Here is a 19706-nt window from a genome sequence, read left to right on the forward strand (position 1 = left end):
AATGTTATAATATACAACATGTTCATGCAATTTTATTACTCCATGCATCCTACTTACTTAAGCTGATAGAGTAGACAAAACGGCTCACAAGGACTCTCCGCTCTTTCCACTGCAGTTATGATTGGACTAAACATTCCATCATTTAGGACAACAACTTCCTGTGCATACAGGGAATGTATAATTTTTCCTCCCTGTTTTGTACAATTAAGCTAACTTTGTATTAAGAGAACTATCTCCAAGACTATCTGAAAATGCCGGAGTAAAGATGAGAACCCCTGCCCTATGCATTATATGACAATTAAGTCTTTTACTGTATTACCATAACATTTCTAAAAATCCTTAGTCAGGGCTTACTCTGCCACTGCAGTTATAAATGCTGTCACAATGCAGCAAAAGCAAGTCAGGACTTGCAAAGGAAAAGGTTTTTGTCTCAAAAGCTATCATCCTATAGGGAGAACTCAAAACAAATAGTTCCCAGAAACCAATGTTGAGAGATAAGACTGGGGGGAGTGGGGGGGTTGATGGGAATTTCAATCATTAAAATAGGACTGATCCAGTAAAAGGAAAATTGATCTACCTTGCAAAATTTTTCTGTGTAATTCAGGATTGAAAGGAAAGAAGGGTAAATCCAAATGTTAAAAAATAAAACATTACTTTTCCAAGATACTTATACATTTGATGTTTATGATTTCCTACTAAGTGAGGATAGAAACTTCTAGATTGAAATCAAGGCAAATGGGGACATTGCACCATTTTAAAGACAGCCATGCTTAATCCTTAAAAGTTAAGGCAATGCATGAAGAAGAAGAAAAAAATCATATTCTAATATTCTGTAATGCACCGCTATGCAAACAATGTGCAAGCCCCTTGCCGTAGATGCAGTTTATCCATGCCTGCTTCTTAGGTACCCTGAAAGTTGTTCTTGATGATAGAAACCCTTTCTCCATCAAATTCTTTTCAGTCTCCAAGGATCCATCAGATAAACAGTACCAACAATTCAATCCACTTGAGACATAGACATCTTTGGAACCCTTTCCTCTCCTGTTATGCTTTTTATCTCTCTTGTTGGTTCTTTCCTCTCCTATTAGGCTTTTTATCTCAAGTGAGGTTAGTTTCTCAGGCAACCTCTCCCTGAGGAATTCCAACCCAACTCAGCCCTTGGTCCTTTATTCTTTCTGCTTTTCAAGCACTTATCTAAAAAAAAAAAACCCAAAACAAAAAACAACACCCCCCCCAAAAATCCAAACCAAAAAACAACAACAAAAAACCAAACCAAAACGACCTTTTTTATTTAAACTCATAATTACACTTTGGAGACCGGACTGCAATACAGGTAGTGTTTGTTACTACAGAATTATTTGCAAGGATTGTCCTGCAGGGCAAAAATTACATAGAATTCCGAAGAGATTATCACATTTGTCTAGAAGAAGAAAAGAAAAATAAGCAGTACTAGTCAAATTCTCAGAAAATGCTAATTACAGATAAAATTTGTTTTCTAGAAAGGTAGTCAGACCCTCCAGAAGAATTTACATTGGTTTGTGTTGTTTGTTTGTTTTTTAAATTAATGCTGAGGAAAAGTAAAAAAATTCATGATAGTTTATAAATCTCTAATAGTTTAAATAAAAGGAGAGAAGGAAAACGAGAATCAAAACATTATACTCAGAATAAGGATTTGAGAAAAATTGTTGCCAAGGCTTCTCTATCTGACAAATAGACAGACAGACAAGAAAAAAATAAAACAGACACATCCTAAAGGCAGTAAGAAAGTACACAGCTACTGCTAGAATGGGAAATTGAATTTAGGATCAATATAGGATATAAGAACTTTCAGAGCTACCTAACTGATTATTCTATTAGATGAGCTTTTTTAAACATTTCACTGCTCACCAGTCTAAAAATTTATTTTTTCTTATTATAGTACATTCTGTTTCATCAAAGAGGTTCTAGGACTCACCAATCCAACGGGATCATATTGGTTTATATTGAAACATATACTTTACTGCTGGTAGATGTGACCAACCTTCTTCTTGCAAGAACTTTCAAGTGACAAAACTTGACAGTAATTTAATTTGTTTTAAAAAGGCTTCTCTCTACTACTTTGCTTATTGAGATGGAAAAAATCTACAAGCCCACTGACAGGACAGACAGAAGCAGTTCATTTTCTCTACATAAGGTGGCAGGGCAGCCTTACCTTCAGTACTGTGTATTCTCAGACTTATTCCACTAAGCTGGAGTAGAAAAAAGGAAACTGTATTTTGTTTCATTTTGTCTACTAACTAGCCTTTTCCTCCAGCTCTGTGTTACAGCAAAAATTCATATAATATTACAACAAAAAAATTAGATAGTTCATGAACAGGACACCAGAACACACAAACTGTTAAATAACAGATATAGATTATCATGATTTGTTCAGGATTTTGTGAACTCCATGTATTAAATACTTTCAGAAACATTTTCTTTGCACCACAGAAAAGCATAACATCAGAATACAGAATGATTAAAGGATCACAAACCACCAACTCCAGTTCCAATGAGTTTCCAACAAGCTAAGTCGTCAGACGTGTCAGATGAATATATCATAGCAGACTAATAAGACAACTAGTTCAGTATTCTTTCTACAAGTGTGATGAACAGGAAGACAGTATACAGGAAGGTTCTAACCACTCCACCCTTGAAGGTGCAATACTATACTACCTATTATTTGGCACGGTCCTACCTTAGTAGGCCATGCAGGATGGATCCTAGCTCCGAAACATCCTCTCCACTGTTCCAGCTCCTCCTTAGTTCATGCTGAGGCAGCAGTGACAAGGCTAGTGCTGATGGCATTAATGAAGCTTCGGGTCAAGAGTAAGTACCATACCAGGTGCATTCAGCAATATGCCTTCAGCTTCACGCTCTCCACCCACAGGGAGATGGCAGCATTGCACTTTGAGCTGCAGGTGCCTCAAAAGACACTGAAACACCTTTTACTGCTGCGGAAGTCAGCACTGCCTGAGCAGCCACACACCCTCTCCTCAAGGAAAAGGCAGCAGTCTAGAAAAAAGCATCCTGGCAGGCAGGGCTGGCCCACAGATGGAACTTGATATCATGCATTATTATAAATAATATTTTACTTCAGTTACAGGGTTTCTAAACCCATCATGAAGATGGATGACAGGCATATGTCTTTGCCATGGCAAATGTTTATTCCAGATTCTCTGTATGGCCAAAGGTTCTAAACATGATCCTGCTGGATTAAAACATTTTGCAATTTTTATCCCAATTCCTATAAATGTTTAGGACAAATTAATCAAGCAGGGCATCAGGTACAACCAGCAATGAGTCCATCATGTCCGATAGTGATCTCCTATTGACCTCTATTTCTTCAGAAGGCATGGTACTATTCATGTAAAAGTTAAAAGTAGACATTAGAAGTTAATATTCAAACCTAAATATACAATCCTAAATTAGAGACTGTTAGCATTTCTCAACAAATCTCATTTGCAAGGAGGTGGGGTGGTGTTAAAATATATTTTAGTGAAATTTTCTAGCTGTTGGTTTTGCAGATAATTGCAATCTCAACCAAATTCAAGAAAGCCTGAAACAAAATTGCAAAAGGGTACAAATTCTTTAAACTCACCTCTTCATGATTCAAATGTCAGCTGCTCTGAGGGAATTCCACCCAGCCCAGCAGCTTTGTTTTGGTGGAACAGCAATGCATCCCCACGGCAAGGTCTGAAACTAGGCATATGTTGGCCACAGCGCCTAGCACTAGGAACCAGTGATTACTACCAGCTTATGACCCAAGACAACAGTCTAAAAAAGACACTGAGGTTCATCACCAAGCAGTCAGACCATCCTTAGTTTTAGAACTTCTTACTGAGTGGTATTTGGCACTAAATGCTCTTTTACTGATTACTTGAACTAATGCTTTCTTTTTTGTTGTTGTTGTTTTGTTTTTTTAAACAAGTGTCACTGGATAGTTTACAGGTAAAAGGATTATCCTAGCTTCCACAAATATGACCAAAGATAAATTTTACTCCTTGACTCTGAAGTGTTTTAGATAAGCATCTATATAGACACAGATAAAGTTGGTAATAAATCCACTGTCTGAAGTCAAAGCTAAGCAAACTCAAACTAGAAATAATGAACAAGTTCTGGTAAAGAGGGTTATTATCCACTGCAACAGTTCCCTGAAGACTGTTATGTCTGGATTTAAAGATCCTCAGCTGAGAGAGCGCTTTTCTAAAAAACATACTTTAATTTGAACACAGATGAATTTAACGCATGAGTGATTTGTGGTCCATGTGAAACAGCCAGCTAGAGAATCATAATAATCTCACGTCTTCTAATCTATTTATAAGCATTTAAAATTTCACAGAGGAAGAATATTAAGGATGGATACTTTATTGCTTTGAAGAATATGGTCATGTAAGCATCCAGAACAACACTAAAAACTGAGACCTATAAGATAATATTTGACAAATGCTTGGCTGTAAATGTTTTCTTTGTAGGAAACAAAAGAATTCGAAAGATGCTGGAAAGTTTTCTCAACAGCAGTGTTAAGGAGATCTTCCTATAGCTCGAGGAAACTTTTCCTTTTCCTTTGATGCTTAAAATGGATAATTCCCTGCAGTCTTCCTTTCTTTTGATTCATTCCTGCATTGTGGTGACTCAATCCCAATGAAATGAGAGGACATATGAAAAATAAATGTATCAAAGAAATCAAGCCTACAAGTCATAGCAAGGTTTACTTAAACTAACGAAAGCCACAAAAATCTTTAAAGAAAAATATTAGCAGTAAGTTCTTGTTTCTATTCTTTAGACCAAGCATTTTCCCCATTTCTCAAGTCTCTAGATGGCTAACGTTTGTTTTCCTATACTTAATTTTACCAGCTTCAGCACTATCATTTACCTGATTCTCTAGTTTCAGCTGTCGTAGTTTCATGCTTTCATCCTCAAAGATGCTGAGAAAGGGAAAGAAACAAATTAATTATTGCTAGTAAATAGTTTGCATTATAAGAGCACAGGATATTCACAGACTACAACTTCACCATCAAGACTTTAAAACAACTGTAAGACATAACTTCTATCCCACGGGAAAAGCAAGTTACAAGGCATTAAAAAATAAAACATACTTCAAATTCTGTCATAAATGGGACCAAACTGTAGTTTAATCACCTTAGTAAACTGTTCTGAAAACATTTTGTAAGCAAAAAAGGCTTCATTACTGATGGACTGATTATGAGCCACTATTGCGGTGGGCTATGAGACGATTTATATCTGAAGGCTTAACACAGTTCAAACCAATTCAGTAAAGTTCCTGCTCCTTCATAAAATACCAATTCCAAATTAACTCAGAATTTTAGGTTTTGTCTTGGAGTCAAACCTATACCATTTTCTCCTCCTGCCAGACTTCCCAGAACTACTGTTAATACCTGTGAGAATCTGTATTTGCAACACCTGATATTAATTCCTAGAGATAAATAGTGAAATAATTATTTTTTCATTTGTTTTATAGATAACTTTCATAAGAACTCTAGTTTTTCGTTCTAAGTTGTGTTCCACATAGACTTTCCATTTCCTTTTGTACGATAATGAATTATTACATAAAGTGCAATTTAGAGCAGTTAACCCTACAAAGGGGAAAGGTTAATTGACAAGTAAGCACATATTCTGCCTACCCCAGTTGTGTGCTTTCCTCCTAAGCAGTTTTGACAAAGACTTCTCTGAAAGCGAGAAAGCATCAGGAAGAAGATACTTAATACGGGAAACAGATAAACATTATATATTTTATTGATGGCACGCAGAAAAGCAGGGCTAGCCAAAATTTCAATTTAAACAGGAAATTCTCTGTCTGGTCTAGGTATGCAGTAATGTCCAATGATGTGAAGTCACAAGCTGGCAGACAGTGCTGAATATAACCCTAACAAAGAAAACCAGAGAGATGGAGAGAGACAAGAAGAGAGGTGGGGTGGGGTTTCTGCAAAACACATGCCATGGAAATTGGATCACAGCACATAGAGCTAACAAGAGGAGAAAGGGCTCAGAGTCCCCTTAACCCCTAGCAAATCCACATTTGACTTGACTTCCAGGCAAGCAGATGACAGATGAGAGGTCCTTACAGACAGACTACCCTAGCCAATGCAGGCCCTGTTCTGGAAGGATGAAATGTGCAGGGGAAAAAAAAAAGTTTTGTATACGCACATCATATATAACAGTTTATATACTCTAAAATTGATGCTTACTGCCCAACTAATGGTATTTTAAAGCAAGTTACCATTGTCATTGTTTTTTACTTTGCAGTTTTCCTTATTTCTATAATTTTTTTCTAACGTATTTCAAGTATCATCACATAACAGGTCTAGGACCTTGAAAACACCTTGCTTCTAAAAACTAACGTTACTCTTCACATGGACCAGTAATATGTAGCACCTTGGATTCAAAGGGAATGGAGGGCCTGGAAAAATTATGTCTTTCTTGAAGAGGGATGGAGAGCTATTGTGTGTCCCCACAGCAATAATTACAGTAATACACTTGTCTCCACCTGAAAACATCCACAATTTAAGAAAGAAACATGCAGAGACGTATCTACTGAGTGCAGCAAGATACAGATTAGTTGCCACATGAAACTTCAAAATAAAGTTAAAATGTAACATTTAAATGTTTTATTTAAACCATAGGTGTTAGAAAAGGCCATCTTTGGCAAAGTCCGAAAAATGCTTGAAAGCTCCAGTTAAAATATTCATGACCAAAAAAAAAAGGGAGGAGGGGAATGTTCCTTTTCTTTTCATACACCTACTGACTTAAAAAATAGATGACATTTGTTAACTGCAGTCAAGAGTTTGTTATAAAGCAATCTATGTAGCTCTGATCAATATTAGATTTACGGACACATTCTTATATAATTAAGAAGAACTACAAAGATGTCCTGTGTAGATACAAGCTACTGTCTGTGGTTTTGTTGCTTTTCCTAATAGAAAATGCATCCCCAACAATTTGAGTCTTCTCTTCAGATAAAAAGAAATAAAAACACTACCACTTTTGTTGCTTCCTAATAGAAAATGCATCCCCAACAATTTGAGTCTCTTCAGAAAATAAAAAGAAATAAAAAATAGGACATTTGTTAACTGCAGTCAAGAGTTTGTTATAAAGCAAAATATGTAGCTCTGATCAATATTAGATTTACGGACACATTCTTATATAATTAAGAAGAACTACAAAGATGTCCTGTGTAGATACAAGCTACTGTCTGTGGTTTTTCCTTTTCTTTTCATACACCTACTGACTTAAAAAATAGATGACATTTGTTAACTGCAGTCAAGAGTTTGTTATAAAGCAATCTATGTAGCTCTGATCAATATTAGATTTACGGACACATTCTTATATAATTAAGAAGAACTACAAAGATGTCCTGTGTAGATACAAGCTACTGTCTGTGGTTTTGTTGCTTTTCCTAATAGAAAATGCATCCCCAACAATTTGAGTCTCTTCAGAAAATAAAAAGAAATAAAAACACTACCACTTTTGTAAATAAGTTTCCAGGTTTTCCTTTTTACCTGGAAGATGGCAAAATGATGAAATATTAGGACTCGCATATGCACCTTGCGGAAATCCTCAATGAAAATTATTTACTTTGTATTTTTAAGTTATTTTCTACCCACACTGGAATAAAGTTATGTGACATCAAAGACAGGTCTGAAGACTGTTGGAACGGCACCATAACGCAGACTACACAATGCCTCACTTCCAACCGCTTAACTGAGACTCAAACATGGTTGAACTACATGAAGATTCTAACAGGTCACAGAGCTTGATAAAGCGAAAGATAACAAGAGTGTTCTCTTTTACGGTTAACTGTTAAATGCAGACCAAAATCACCTCGTAGCAGGCCACAAAATGAAAGCAGCCATCAATCCTTCCCATTATGAAGTGCGAGGATTCATACAAGGAGCAAAATAAAAAGAAACAATTAAAGCCAAGAGCACTGTGGCACTGTAAGTAGTAGCTAAAAAACAGTAAGAATAAAAAAAAATTACACTATTTTTATTTACTCCCCCTGCAACCTTCCTTCCAGCACTTGGTCATCATGAAAGTGTAACATAATAACCAGACAAAAAAGAGCTTCCCACACATACACACTTCAAACTTTTTTCTACGCACCACAGCGAGGCTGGTGCTGTTACAGACCTTACAGGAAAAGGCTGTGCCAGAGTCACTCCCACAGCTCACCACTAAGGAATGCAAGTAGTGTGCTAATACAACTGCAGGCTTCAAACACAAATCCTCCTTCAGATGGACTGACTACACAGGCCAGTACATCTAAGTGCTCTTTGGACATGCCCACGCAAAACCACTATGCTCTTCGCTATGCTTTTCTATTTGAAGGGTTTACATGCAATAAGAGGAATTAAATACCCAGTAGGAACAGGAAAAATAAGCAGCATTTCCATAGCAACAACAACACAGTTCAAAACAAGAAAAAAAAAAACCCAACAACAACCACCAAACCAGCTGCCCATTTACCTTTGATAAATAAGAACTGAAAATATTCAAGTAACCTGTCACGATCTTCCTCTTCCAAACTGCTGCAGAAGAGCAGGCTACACGAGACCCTGCACACCAACTCCTCTGCGACATTTACCAGAATCCACTAGCTCTCCTACTAAAGCTGCATGATGGGTAATGGACACATGCCACAGAGAAAGGAAAAACGACCCAGAATGTAACACAGAAGTGAAGACTAATGATTATCCAGGATACAGAATAAAAATGAGAGTGGGAAAGCAACTATTTAACAAAAACACTCAATTGAGAAGATAAAACAGCATCTCTGAATGTGGGAGAAGACAGTGAGACATAAAGGGGTTCACAGATCCATTCCTCCTCACAGATCCATTTCCAGATTCAGCATAGTCCAACATAAAGCATAGTCCAACATGAAGCAAAATGTTTTATTTTTCACTGATACCACCTCAAATTCCTGCTGAAATCAGCATTAGCCCTGTTTTCCTATCATAAGCAGAAGTTAAAGTGTTGCAATAGGAATATGAATGTCAAATTTATTATAGATGTGTTTATTTGGTCTTTCCTAACCACTTTCAGAAGATCAAACTAACCACAATGAAGAGATAACTCACAAGTTATTTAACAGATGTTCATATATGCAATTAAGGCTTCATTTTTATGCAGTTTATTTTCATTTCTGTAAAAAAGGCACACTACGTCTATTGACAGTTCTTTCAGAATGGACGTATTATTTTTCAATAACACACTGCAATTTTGGAATTACAAACTATGTTGTAAAGCATACATATGGCTAGACAGTGTTAACACTCTTGTTTTCATTGCAACTTCTCTGTGTTACTGAATGTATTATACTTAAAAAACCCAAAATAGTTACATTCTAAGCAGTTGGCAATAATTACCATTGAATCAGCCAAATACAAACTCACAGTATAATGCAACTCTGAGAAGAATGAAATACCCTGATATTAAGGCAGGAAAACATAGAAAATAGGGCAAGAAAGCAATCCACCAGTCTGAAAATGGTCTTCCCATTCTGCCCGAGGTCCACACAAGAGAAATGATTCTGAAGAGCTGAAGAGAGTTCAGCAGAAAGCTGAACAAATTGGCCAAGGACTGGAAAATGTACCTCTTAGCAAGATTTGAATGCATCCTACAGTTTATCCAAGAGAAAAACTAATTGACACACTCCACTGTATTCCATGGATTTGAGGCCACAAATGACAATTGATGAGACAGGAGAAGACAACAAAATCCAGTCATACATAACTGAAGCTAGACAAATTCAGACTGCAAATAAAATTTTTATTTAACACTGTGACTAATTAACCATTGGGATATGTCATGGAGCTGTGGATTTTCAACAGAAAACAACAGGTTTTAATCAACGTTGAATATTATGCTAAAAACTGCTGTCATGGAGTAAGGCTATGGTCTACCTCCAATTTCAGGTGTGGTTATCCCAGATGGGAGAGCTAAGCGTTCTTCTTTCAAGTTACCAATTAAGTCCCCTTTATATACTGACTGTTGACACTGTAAAGAGGCAAATAAAAGGTTGACTAGTTTTGCAAGGAATTGACTGGTTGCAGCTGTGAGTGAGAGGCAACAAGCAGAGGAAGCAAGAAAAGCCACAGGAAGAGCAGCCTGTAGAGAGAAAATGTTCTATGTGATCCAGAATTCACTGGAAAGACAGATTTGAAATAGGTTAAGGAAAGGAAAAAAACGCATGGTAGTTTTTCCTGCATTCAACAAACAGGTACATTCCTCATATATCCACTAAAGAAATACTCTACTCAGTTTTTCCTCCTGAACAAGCAATGTAGCAAGGCCTTGCAGATTTAAAAGCTTCCCAGATAGCTAAAGCTATTCTGCAATTCAAGTAGTTACAGGTTTGAGAAACAATGAGTAAGGTTCTCTGGCCTCTTTTAAGCAGAAGGTCAGACTAGCTGACAGAAACAGACCCCACCCCAACCTTAAAAGAAAATCTGATACAAGAGAAGGAAAGATCGCTTGTTTTGCTTTTTAACTGTTCTAAGCTTCTTTAGAGCATATATTAGCACTGTATATGCACTGAATTCTTGGTGAGAGAAATTCAGGACGTATCACCTGCTTGTGCACAGCTCTAGGGGAGATACTAAAAATTTGGATACGCCGTAGTTTGGCAGACAGATTCAGGAAAAGTATCCAGCAGAAACTTTTAGCTCATTTTAAAGTGGACTAGCTTTTGAGTTTACTGCCTTGTTACAAACAAGCTTGATATTTTATATCAGTCTGACACATAAATCCTTCTTTTAACAAACACAATCGTTCAATATTGATGGGAATATGAACCTATACATTAACAATCAAGATCCTTAAATTTTTAACTGTTTCCATTGCTCTATTTCCTTTAAGGAACTCCAAGGCACAATAAACTAACACCATTTTCCTCCACAAATGTCCCATCCCAATATCTTCTGTTCCATCCATTTCTCACTCTACAGAAGACTGCTTCCATCAGGAGTCTAACAAAGCTCACGGAACTCCTTTTTCCTTTACAGGACAGTTAATGTGGTAGCAGCGGTTATGTCTTATCAGTCTGACACATAAATCCTTCTTTTAACAAACACAATCGTTCAATATTGATGGGAATATGAACCTATACATTAACAATCAAGATCCTTAAATTTTTAACTGTTTCCATTGCTCTATTTCCTTTAAAGGAACTCCAAGGCACAATAAACTAACACCATTTTCCTCCACAAATGTCCCAAACTTCCCAATATCTTCTGTTCCATTTCTCACTCTACAGAAGACTGCTTCCATCAGGAGTCTAACAAAGCTCACGGAACTCCTTTTTCCTTTACAGGACAGTTAATGTGGTAGCAGCGGTTATGTCTCTGAGCAATACTCCCAAAACTTAAGAATCAGGGAATGAGAAGAATGTGGCTTGTGGCACATACCTTTGTCCACTAGATTTTATTTTTAGCTGTAGAAGTGCAAGTAAAAGCAACTTCAGTATCAAATGCAAAGTCAGCTGGTATGACAGGGTTTTCACTCTTAACTCTCCAAAGAACTTCCCTGGGAATTGTTTTCCTCATCTGAACTACAGCTATGAAGGAAAATGGAAGCTGTAGAAAAGAGATCATTTGAAGAAGGATTCTTGTCTTTTAAATGATATATTCCAAACAAAAATTGCAATACTGTCTCTGGAAACTGGTTGAGGAACAAAATTTATCTGTAATGCACCTTCCAATCCACGAAAGGGAGGAGTTCCATCTGCTTTCCTTGCAACTGACACAATTGTAATTGTTCATTTCTGGGAAAATGTGTAACGTAGCATCTGTAGGAGTGAGGATTATCAAATTTTTCTGCCTTCCCCAAGGCAGAAGAGTGGGTTTTTTTTGGCAAACACAGGATATTCTTTCCTTCATAATTAAATTAACTACCAGCAAGTCTTCCAAGGTAAACTGGATCTGCTGCGAATCAGCCATGAAATGCCACACCCATTTCTAAGTGACACAGCTCAGGCTGCATCAACGTTTCAGTTCTAACTTATTTTCAAGCAGTCGATATTTCAACAAGGGCAAGTTTTAGCCTCCATCTGGCTTTTTTACAAAAAGAATCCTTTCTCCAGTGAAATCAGTTTTACCTTTGATTTCCCCCCCAAAGAAACATGCACAGATTTCTAATGCCAATAGCATACTGTTTTGAGAAAGGTTTCACAAAATTTGTTTGGCAAGTCTTTCACTTACTGAACATATTATGGGAACAATGACATGGCAACAGTGAGCATTCAATTTTGGAAGCAATTCTGAATGAATGAATATATTATTGTGAATGGCAAACACAGGATATTCTTTCCTTCATAATTAAATTAACTACCAGCAAGTCTTCCAAGGTAAACTGGATCTGCTGCGAATCAGCCATGAAATGCCACACCCATTTCTAAGTGACACAGCTCAGGCTGCATCAACGTTTCAGTTCTAACTTATTTTCAAGCAGTCGATATTTCAACAAGGGCAAGTTTTAGCCTCTGTGTTGGATATGCTTTAATACACAAATTATGTCCCATGTGATACAGGTTGAATAAGACTTCTCAGAATATTTGAAAAGAAGTATGAAATGAACTGATAAGAACAATAAAGTCAACTGCCAGACCAGTGTGGGATGGGGGAGCAGAAAGACAAACATCTAGATCTGTATGTCCTACTCCACTTGAATCCTTGAGGCACTGCATGTTCCTGCCAATAACTTGCAGCAACTATTTGAACGATTTACAACTTACTAAAGATCCTCCTAAAGTAACACAAAGGCAAATTAGTCCTTTACAACTTCTCCTTCTACCTACCTCCGAGTTTAAAAATGGAACTTCACTGTGGAACTATCAGGTACTTCTCTTTAAAGTCACACGGACTAGAAGCGTGCCAAAAACACCCAAACCAAAACACCCCCCCAAAAAAATGAAAAGGCTGGCACTCTGAAGAATGAATATATATACACACACACACACGAAGAATATATATGTTTTGCCTTTATTGTGGCAAAATGGCTGCCACAACAACTCCGAGCAATAGGAACACCGTGCTGAAGAAAGGAACTCAAGAAAAAACAATCTGAGATACACATGTACTACAGAAAAATCTTTTGTTATAAAACATGAAGAGGTTAATAATTATTTTTGTTGGCTAAAACCAAGAAAGCAGTGAATTTAATCCAAACCTATCCTTGCATCACCATGTTCTCCATACTTGCATAATGCAGTAATGCCATTAAATGCACAATGCCCTAATAGTAAGTGAAGTGTACCTGAAAGTAACAGGCTGTTCAGGTTAAAACAGCTCAGCAAGAACACACTACATTTGGCCTAAAGGAGTTCCTTTGAAAATGCATCTGTTTTGGGGTGACTGTTCACATGCCAAATGTAACTAGGTAAATAATGATGCAGTCTAGTACTGACTGACTGCAGCTAAGTTAATGCAGAAAAGAGTATTTATCAGTGCAGGAGACATAGACTTCTCTTTTCTTTAAAGTACTCGTTCCAGTGATTTTGTAAGGTGAAATGAAACGGTGTAGGCAAGGTGAAACGACCACTCAGAAGAATCACCCCTATCTTCAGTTTCAAAATGGTATCCGTGGAAGCACAAAACCCTAGTATAAAATTATCATCTCACAATGCAATGGGATATGCTCTGCACTACTACATACCTACACAAACACACCCTGAAATAGGAAGAACTAATGTGGCAGGAGATTGTCAGGTGAACTAAACAGGAACCTGCTAGTAAAGTAACAGAACATTGAGAAACAAAGGGTCTATAGGAGAAAAGTTGAATTATGGTGAAGCAAAGTACAAAGCATATGCTGTCTGATGAGATTCCTTTTTCAGAAATGGATTTATACTGTCTTGGTGGACAGCAAGTTGACCACAAGCCAGCAATGCATCCTCAAGGCAAAGGCAGCCAACAGCATTAGGAAAAGCATTGCCAGGAGGTCGAGGGAGGTGACCCTACCTCTCTGCTCAGCACTGATGAAGCCACACATGAAGCGCTGTGTCCAGTTCTGGGCTCCTCGGTGCAAGAAAGATATGGACGTACTGGAGCAAGTCCATCAAAGGTCCACAAAAATGATGAAGTGACTGGAGTATCTTTCACATGAGGTGAGGCTGAGAGAACTGGGACGGTTCAGCCTGGAGAAGAGAAGGCTCAGGGAGGATCTTATCCATGTGTATAAATAAATACCTGATGGGAGGGTGTAAAGGAGATGAAGCCAGTAGTACCTACTGACAGGGCAAGAGGCAATGGGCACAAACTAAACCACATGAAATTCTATCCAAACGCAAGAAAAAACTTGTACTGGGAGAGTGGTCAAACACTGGAACAGGTCGCCCAGGGAGGTTGTGGAGTCTCCATCTTTGGAGATATTCAAAACCTGGACTGGACATCGTCCTGTGCAACCTGCTCCAGCTGACCCTGCTTGAGCAGTGGGGTTGGACCAGGTGATCTCAGGAAGCCCCTTCCAACCTCCATGATTCTGTCTGTTTGGGTTCTGGAGATCACAAGATAAATGGAGATAGTTTAGAGCCTGAGTCTGAGAGAACAAACTAGATGACAGTAAAGAATACAGGTTGTTACAAGAAAATGCAACAGGAACACAAGCATCATGAAAAGGTTAAATTCTGAGCTCAGAATTATTTTGACTACTGTATTGCTGAATTGTTTCATATGCCATTCAAAAACTGGCTCACCAAGTACCAAAGCTCCTGCTACTTGGAACAGAGCAATGAAAATAAAGCAGCACTCTCTGGACAGAAGCTAGTAGATCTTCTATCTATCTGGACTATAAAGAAGAGTGCAAACAAAAGCCTGTGTCGTTCTCTACTATACTATACTGGGAGAACAGAAAGTAGATTGTTTTCCTTAACCAGAAAAGTCTCAAGTAATTTGTTACAGCATACCTAAACTGAAAGGAGTATTCTTTTCCTGGAAGGCAGGCCAAGAGAAGCCAGAAATCCACACAGGCCATTAACCACTAAAGCCATCACGGATGCTTGGAGGGTGGCAGGGAGAAAGACAACCATAAGAACATGCACAAAAACTTATCTTTAAGTGTGTAGCCAAACAGGGGGTTTTAAACTGGGTTTTTATTACAATATTTGTAACAGAAGGGAGACGAGGAATCTCCTGCCAGGCACATGCCTTTGAGAGTTCACAGCTGGTGACTCTCAGTGATCCTGACATTAGCAGGGAAGATACAAATTCATGACACAGCTTGAGTAAGGGCTTTTCAGCTCTTAACCACCTATACAACTGTAGAATGCTATGCTTCCAAAATCATGTTTATTCAGGTGAATTTAATGAAACTTACGTTTCTGCTAAGGAAAAGAGACATTTATTCCATAAGCAGAACACCAGCTTTCTACTTAATGTCCTCTCAACTACACACTCCAAATACCCAGTCCTTTAATTTCTAGAAATTGCTCTACCGAAGGAAAGAGTAAAGCAAGATCCACAGGGGCTTACAATCCTGACTCCTATGATCTTCTATTCGTGAATTATTAAACCTTGCCTGTCACTTCTGTTGATGTCGTACACCATTACAACATGAAACCAGTGAAATGTAAAGCAGTTGCTATTCTCTCCTAGCAACAAAGTCAGCAGTTAAATAGCACACAGTATGCTTAACCCAGACTAGATAACAAAACTCAAAGTTCCCTGAAAATAAGTGTATCACACTTCATGCCACAAATTGCACTTGTTTTAGTCTTTCAAACTAAAAATGGGGGAAGGAACATAAATGAAGTTTTCTGAACTGACACTCTAGAACTGACTGTGGACTTTTAGTCCCAGTCCAATTTTTTATTTTTAAAAGATTGAAAGGGGAAGCCATTAAAGAGATAGGAACAGCAAAATTTAATTTCCATCCCAAACTAAGTGACTCAGCAAGATACCACTGCTAGATTTAGATTCTTGTTCTTTTTTTGCTTCAGATTTCACATAAGAATGCTAAATGGGAAAGGAGTGCAGAAGTGACCAGACTTCTACAACAGTAACACAGGCAGTTAGAGTTCTAACATCCCACAGAGTATATGTTTTAAACAACGCTAGGAGTAAGGGTAAATGTTCTTGCAGTAGTCTAAGGCAACAGCTCTAGGCATATCAGCATATCCACTTGGAAGAGAATGCACCCCATGACCCAAATACAACACGATCAACAGGTTTATTTTGGAGATCACCCAACTGTGCCTCAGTGACACAACAAGAGTCCGGAGCTATCCCAGTGCAAGTCTGGTTGCAGAAAGTTTTCACACATACAAAGTCATAATTATGTTGAAATCAGGGCACTTGTCCCTCCTACAGATGCCACACCAACAGTGGTTAAAAAAGAAAAAAAAAAAAAAGCAGGAGAAGAGAAAAATAATGGTTGTCTCTATAAAGATGGGTCATCAGTAACCTAAATTCTAAATTGTAAGAGATGGGAGAAGAACTTATTAGAAACTGAAGAGACAATTCAACTCTTTCATTGTTCTAACAATTGCAGTTAGCAAGTGCATTTCAAGTTGTATTTGGAAATTTGAGTGACAGGTATAACAGCGTTGCTACTTTTTCTCTCTTGCCACTGCTGTCTACATCATAGGAAATGAGGCGATTCCTTCTTCACTCACACTGACAGCACCGACATCAAATTGCAGTCGCAAAAGGTTTTCTTTTATTTCGAAACCGTACTCCTAGGAGTACATCTCAACCACACTTATAAAATATTTACAGATTTATCTCATTTTGGACAGATTCCTTGGTTATAATGTTCAGACTTGAAAGGGATGAAGCAAACAAGATATTAAGCCAATTCTCTTTTATCTAAGGACAAGATTTGCAGAGTAATAAATCCTGGAATTTACAAAACAGTGCTTGTTAATTTCAGGAGGGCCACCGGTGGCCAAATAAAAATACCCAAGGACTAACAGAGATGCTGATAGGCTTTTAAAAGGAAATTTAAACTTATCTGTCTTCTCTGGATTACAAGTATAGCTAAAATCATTAGCAAAGTATTCTGCCTTTTTTCCCCAAAGTTATAATTAAGGTGCATCTATACAAAACAGTCAACCCCAGCAGCCGCCAAGATTCCTGACAACCTCAACTACACTAAGGTTTTTCAAACATGGAAAGGGCTTTTATCTGGGCAACAGTACATGAAATGACTTTTGAACCTTTTTCAGTCCATGGGCTTGTAATCTTTTGAAAATTGAGCTTATTGACAATAGGCCCTTTTTCTTTGTTAACTTTTGAAGACACTGAGGAAGTATCCCCATGAAGACACTGAGTTCACAAACTGAACACCACTAACTCATGCATGCCCGGTCACCCAAGAAGCATCCAAATTATGGGAGGGATCGCTGTAGTTGACACCCAGTTTTGTAGTCTCTGTAGACTCAGTCAAGATTTTTACACCTTGAAAATTATGTTCTTTATACATGACATTTGCAAGTCAGAAGCTGAAGCACATTTGGAAGGCAGCATAAGCAATGCTTTAAGTATTCCTGTGTACTGTATCATTATTGTGCAAAAAGGTGAAGTTCATCAGTCTCCAAGATTTTGAAATACATACTACTGTAAGAACCAAATTCCCTTTGCAATATTTTAAAAGCTTACAATGATGTAGAATGACCTTTATCTGAATGTTTCTACTGTATTCAACACTATTAATTTCATGCTAAGTCTCAAAATGGACTTTCCCAAATGAAGAGAGAAAGTATAGCACTTATCAAAACCACCAAAGAGCACTACCAACCTTATCATTTTCTAAAGCATTAAGACAGTTGTGCCACACTACCTGAAAGTCAATCAAACTGTAAAATGAACTTGAACAATTTCAGTTGCAGCCACCTCAAATGGAAGACAGTGTTGGTGGACAAGCGATAGGTTAACGCAACACCATAGTTTCAAGGGACAGCCTGTTTCAGAGATGGCCTAAAGCCAAGATCTCAGCTGTCTATCCATCATCAAGTATCCCACAGCACGTTTACAAAACTATACGCATTTATTTTTTACTTGTTTCCTTCACCTCTGTCCACCAGAAATAAAACACTTTTTATATCTTAATGTGTGTTGTACATATTGCTCAGCAGTAAAGGTATTCCACCTCGGGGGGGGGGGGGGGGGAAAAAAATTCTGTAAGACGGTAGGCAGTATCTTCATTGCTACAAACTGCCAGTTATTATGTATCACACTTTTTCTGTACAAACCACTGTTTGGACAACTAACAATTATTTTACCAAACAAGAGTTCTAATGACTAAATTAGTGATTTATGGATAATTTTACTGTTGTCTTCTCAGGAAAAGAAGATCCTTCTTAAGAATACAGTCTTTTGTCTTCCTGCAATTTACTATAGTGCTGCTGAACATTCTAAGTTCAGAGTCAGACCCCTAAAAATAATAGGCTTTAAGGATCTATTTAAAAACTACATACTTTTATTTAGGTTCATGTATTCTAGTTTTCTTTAACTATGGAGACTAAGAAAGTTAAGGAAATGGATTGTTTGTTTAATAAACTGGGGGTGGGAGGGAAGCAGCTATCACATGAACTGCCATTATTGTTGGGCTATTTCTGTGAGGCACCCATAAAAGTATGCACCCATAAAAGTATGCAAAACAAGTTTCTTAGCAGAAAGAAATTCTACTAGTACAATTGTTATCCGAAAAGCAGCATCATTTCCTGCAGCTTCAACTCTGTCAAACTTAAACATTTGATATCTATGCAAGGAAATTCATGTGCCAGTCAAAACTCAGGTCACCAGTTTTTCAAAAATTGTTTCCAGAATTGGTATACAAACCTGAGCCCTTAAAGTCTGCACAAATAAGTCATCTTCTAATGTTTCACAGAATATTTGGTGGACCCAAGCGATTATGGGATCCCTTCCAACTCTATAGCCTCTTTTCACCCCCAACTAAAATTACCAAGTGTATGTCATAAATAAATACTGTTTCTCTTCTACACTGTGTTCATTATAATGCAACTACTAGAAGTTTAGGTTCCTCTCTTTACTTGCTTTTCCTTCCCTCATCCAAACATCAGAGGCACAAAAGATATTTTTCCTGTGTTTTTACTAATTCTGTCAAAGCCCATTTTCACTGCCTGCCTTTATCCTCACATTTAATTTCAACTAATTTTGGTTTTGAGCTATTCAAGTGCCACAGGCATAATCTCTTTCCAAAATCTCTTCTCCGAAGTTCACAGCTGTTTTTCCTATTACATCAGTTAAGTTCCTTTCAGTTACTCCTCTCTTTCCCTTGCAACGGCATACAGAGTATGTTACCGTATACCCCAAGAGCTTCATTAGCACCAGAAGAGCAGAGTAACACTGCAAAAACGCTTCACAGCAGCACCTAGAAGCAAGCAGAGTGGACCGAGACCCCACAAAACCAGTTTAATCTGCAAGTATTTAGATGATGCATAATATATAACGTTGAAGAGTTACGCACATAAAACACAGCCGGCTTTTATACAGCTGTTGCACGCCTGCTGGAAGCGGGGGGTATTAGGACAGCACCGGCACCAAAAAAAAAAACACCGAGCCAAGCAGCGCGACGTTACCACGCGGGTACTCGCCCTGCGCGTGCCGCCCCACGCGCGCGCGGTCGTTAGCAGCTGCGGTGACGGCACACAGACGCGGGCGGCTCTGCCCGCCCAGGCCCCGCTGCGGCCGCTCAACCCGGCACCGGGC

General features: G+C 38.0%; 1 protein-coding gene across 1 annotated transcript in view; it reads right to left on the reverse strand.

The window, feature by feature from the left end:
* Positions 1–19706, reverse strand: part of TULP3 (tubby like protein 3) — a 34236-nt gene that overhangs the window by 13846 nt on the left and 684 nt on the right. The window contains exon 2 of the mRNA XM_009290922.2: positions 4895–4946. Coding sequence (XP_009289197.2) covers positions 4895–4946 — 52 coding nt within the window. The remainder of the gene's footprint in view (positions 1–4894; positions 4947–19706) is intronic.

The sequence above is a fragment of the Aptenodytes forsteri genome, unplaced genomic scaffold (genome assembly GCF_000699145.1).
Source record: "Aptenodytes forsteri isolate BGI_AS27 unplaced genomic scaffold, ASM69914v1 Scaffold286, whole genome shotgun sequence".
NCBI lineage: Eukaryota > Metazoa > Chordata > Aves > Sphenisciformes > Spheniscidae > Aptenodytes > Aptenodytes forsteri.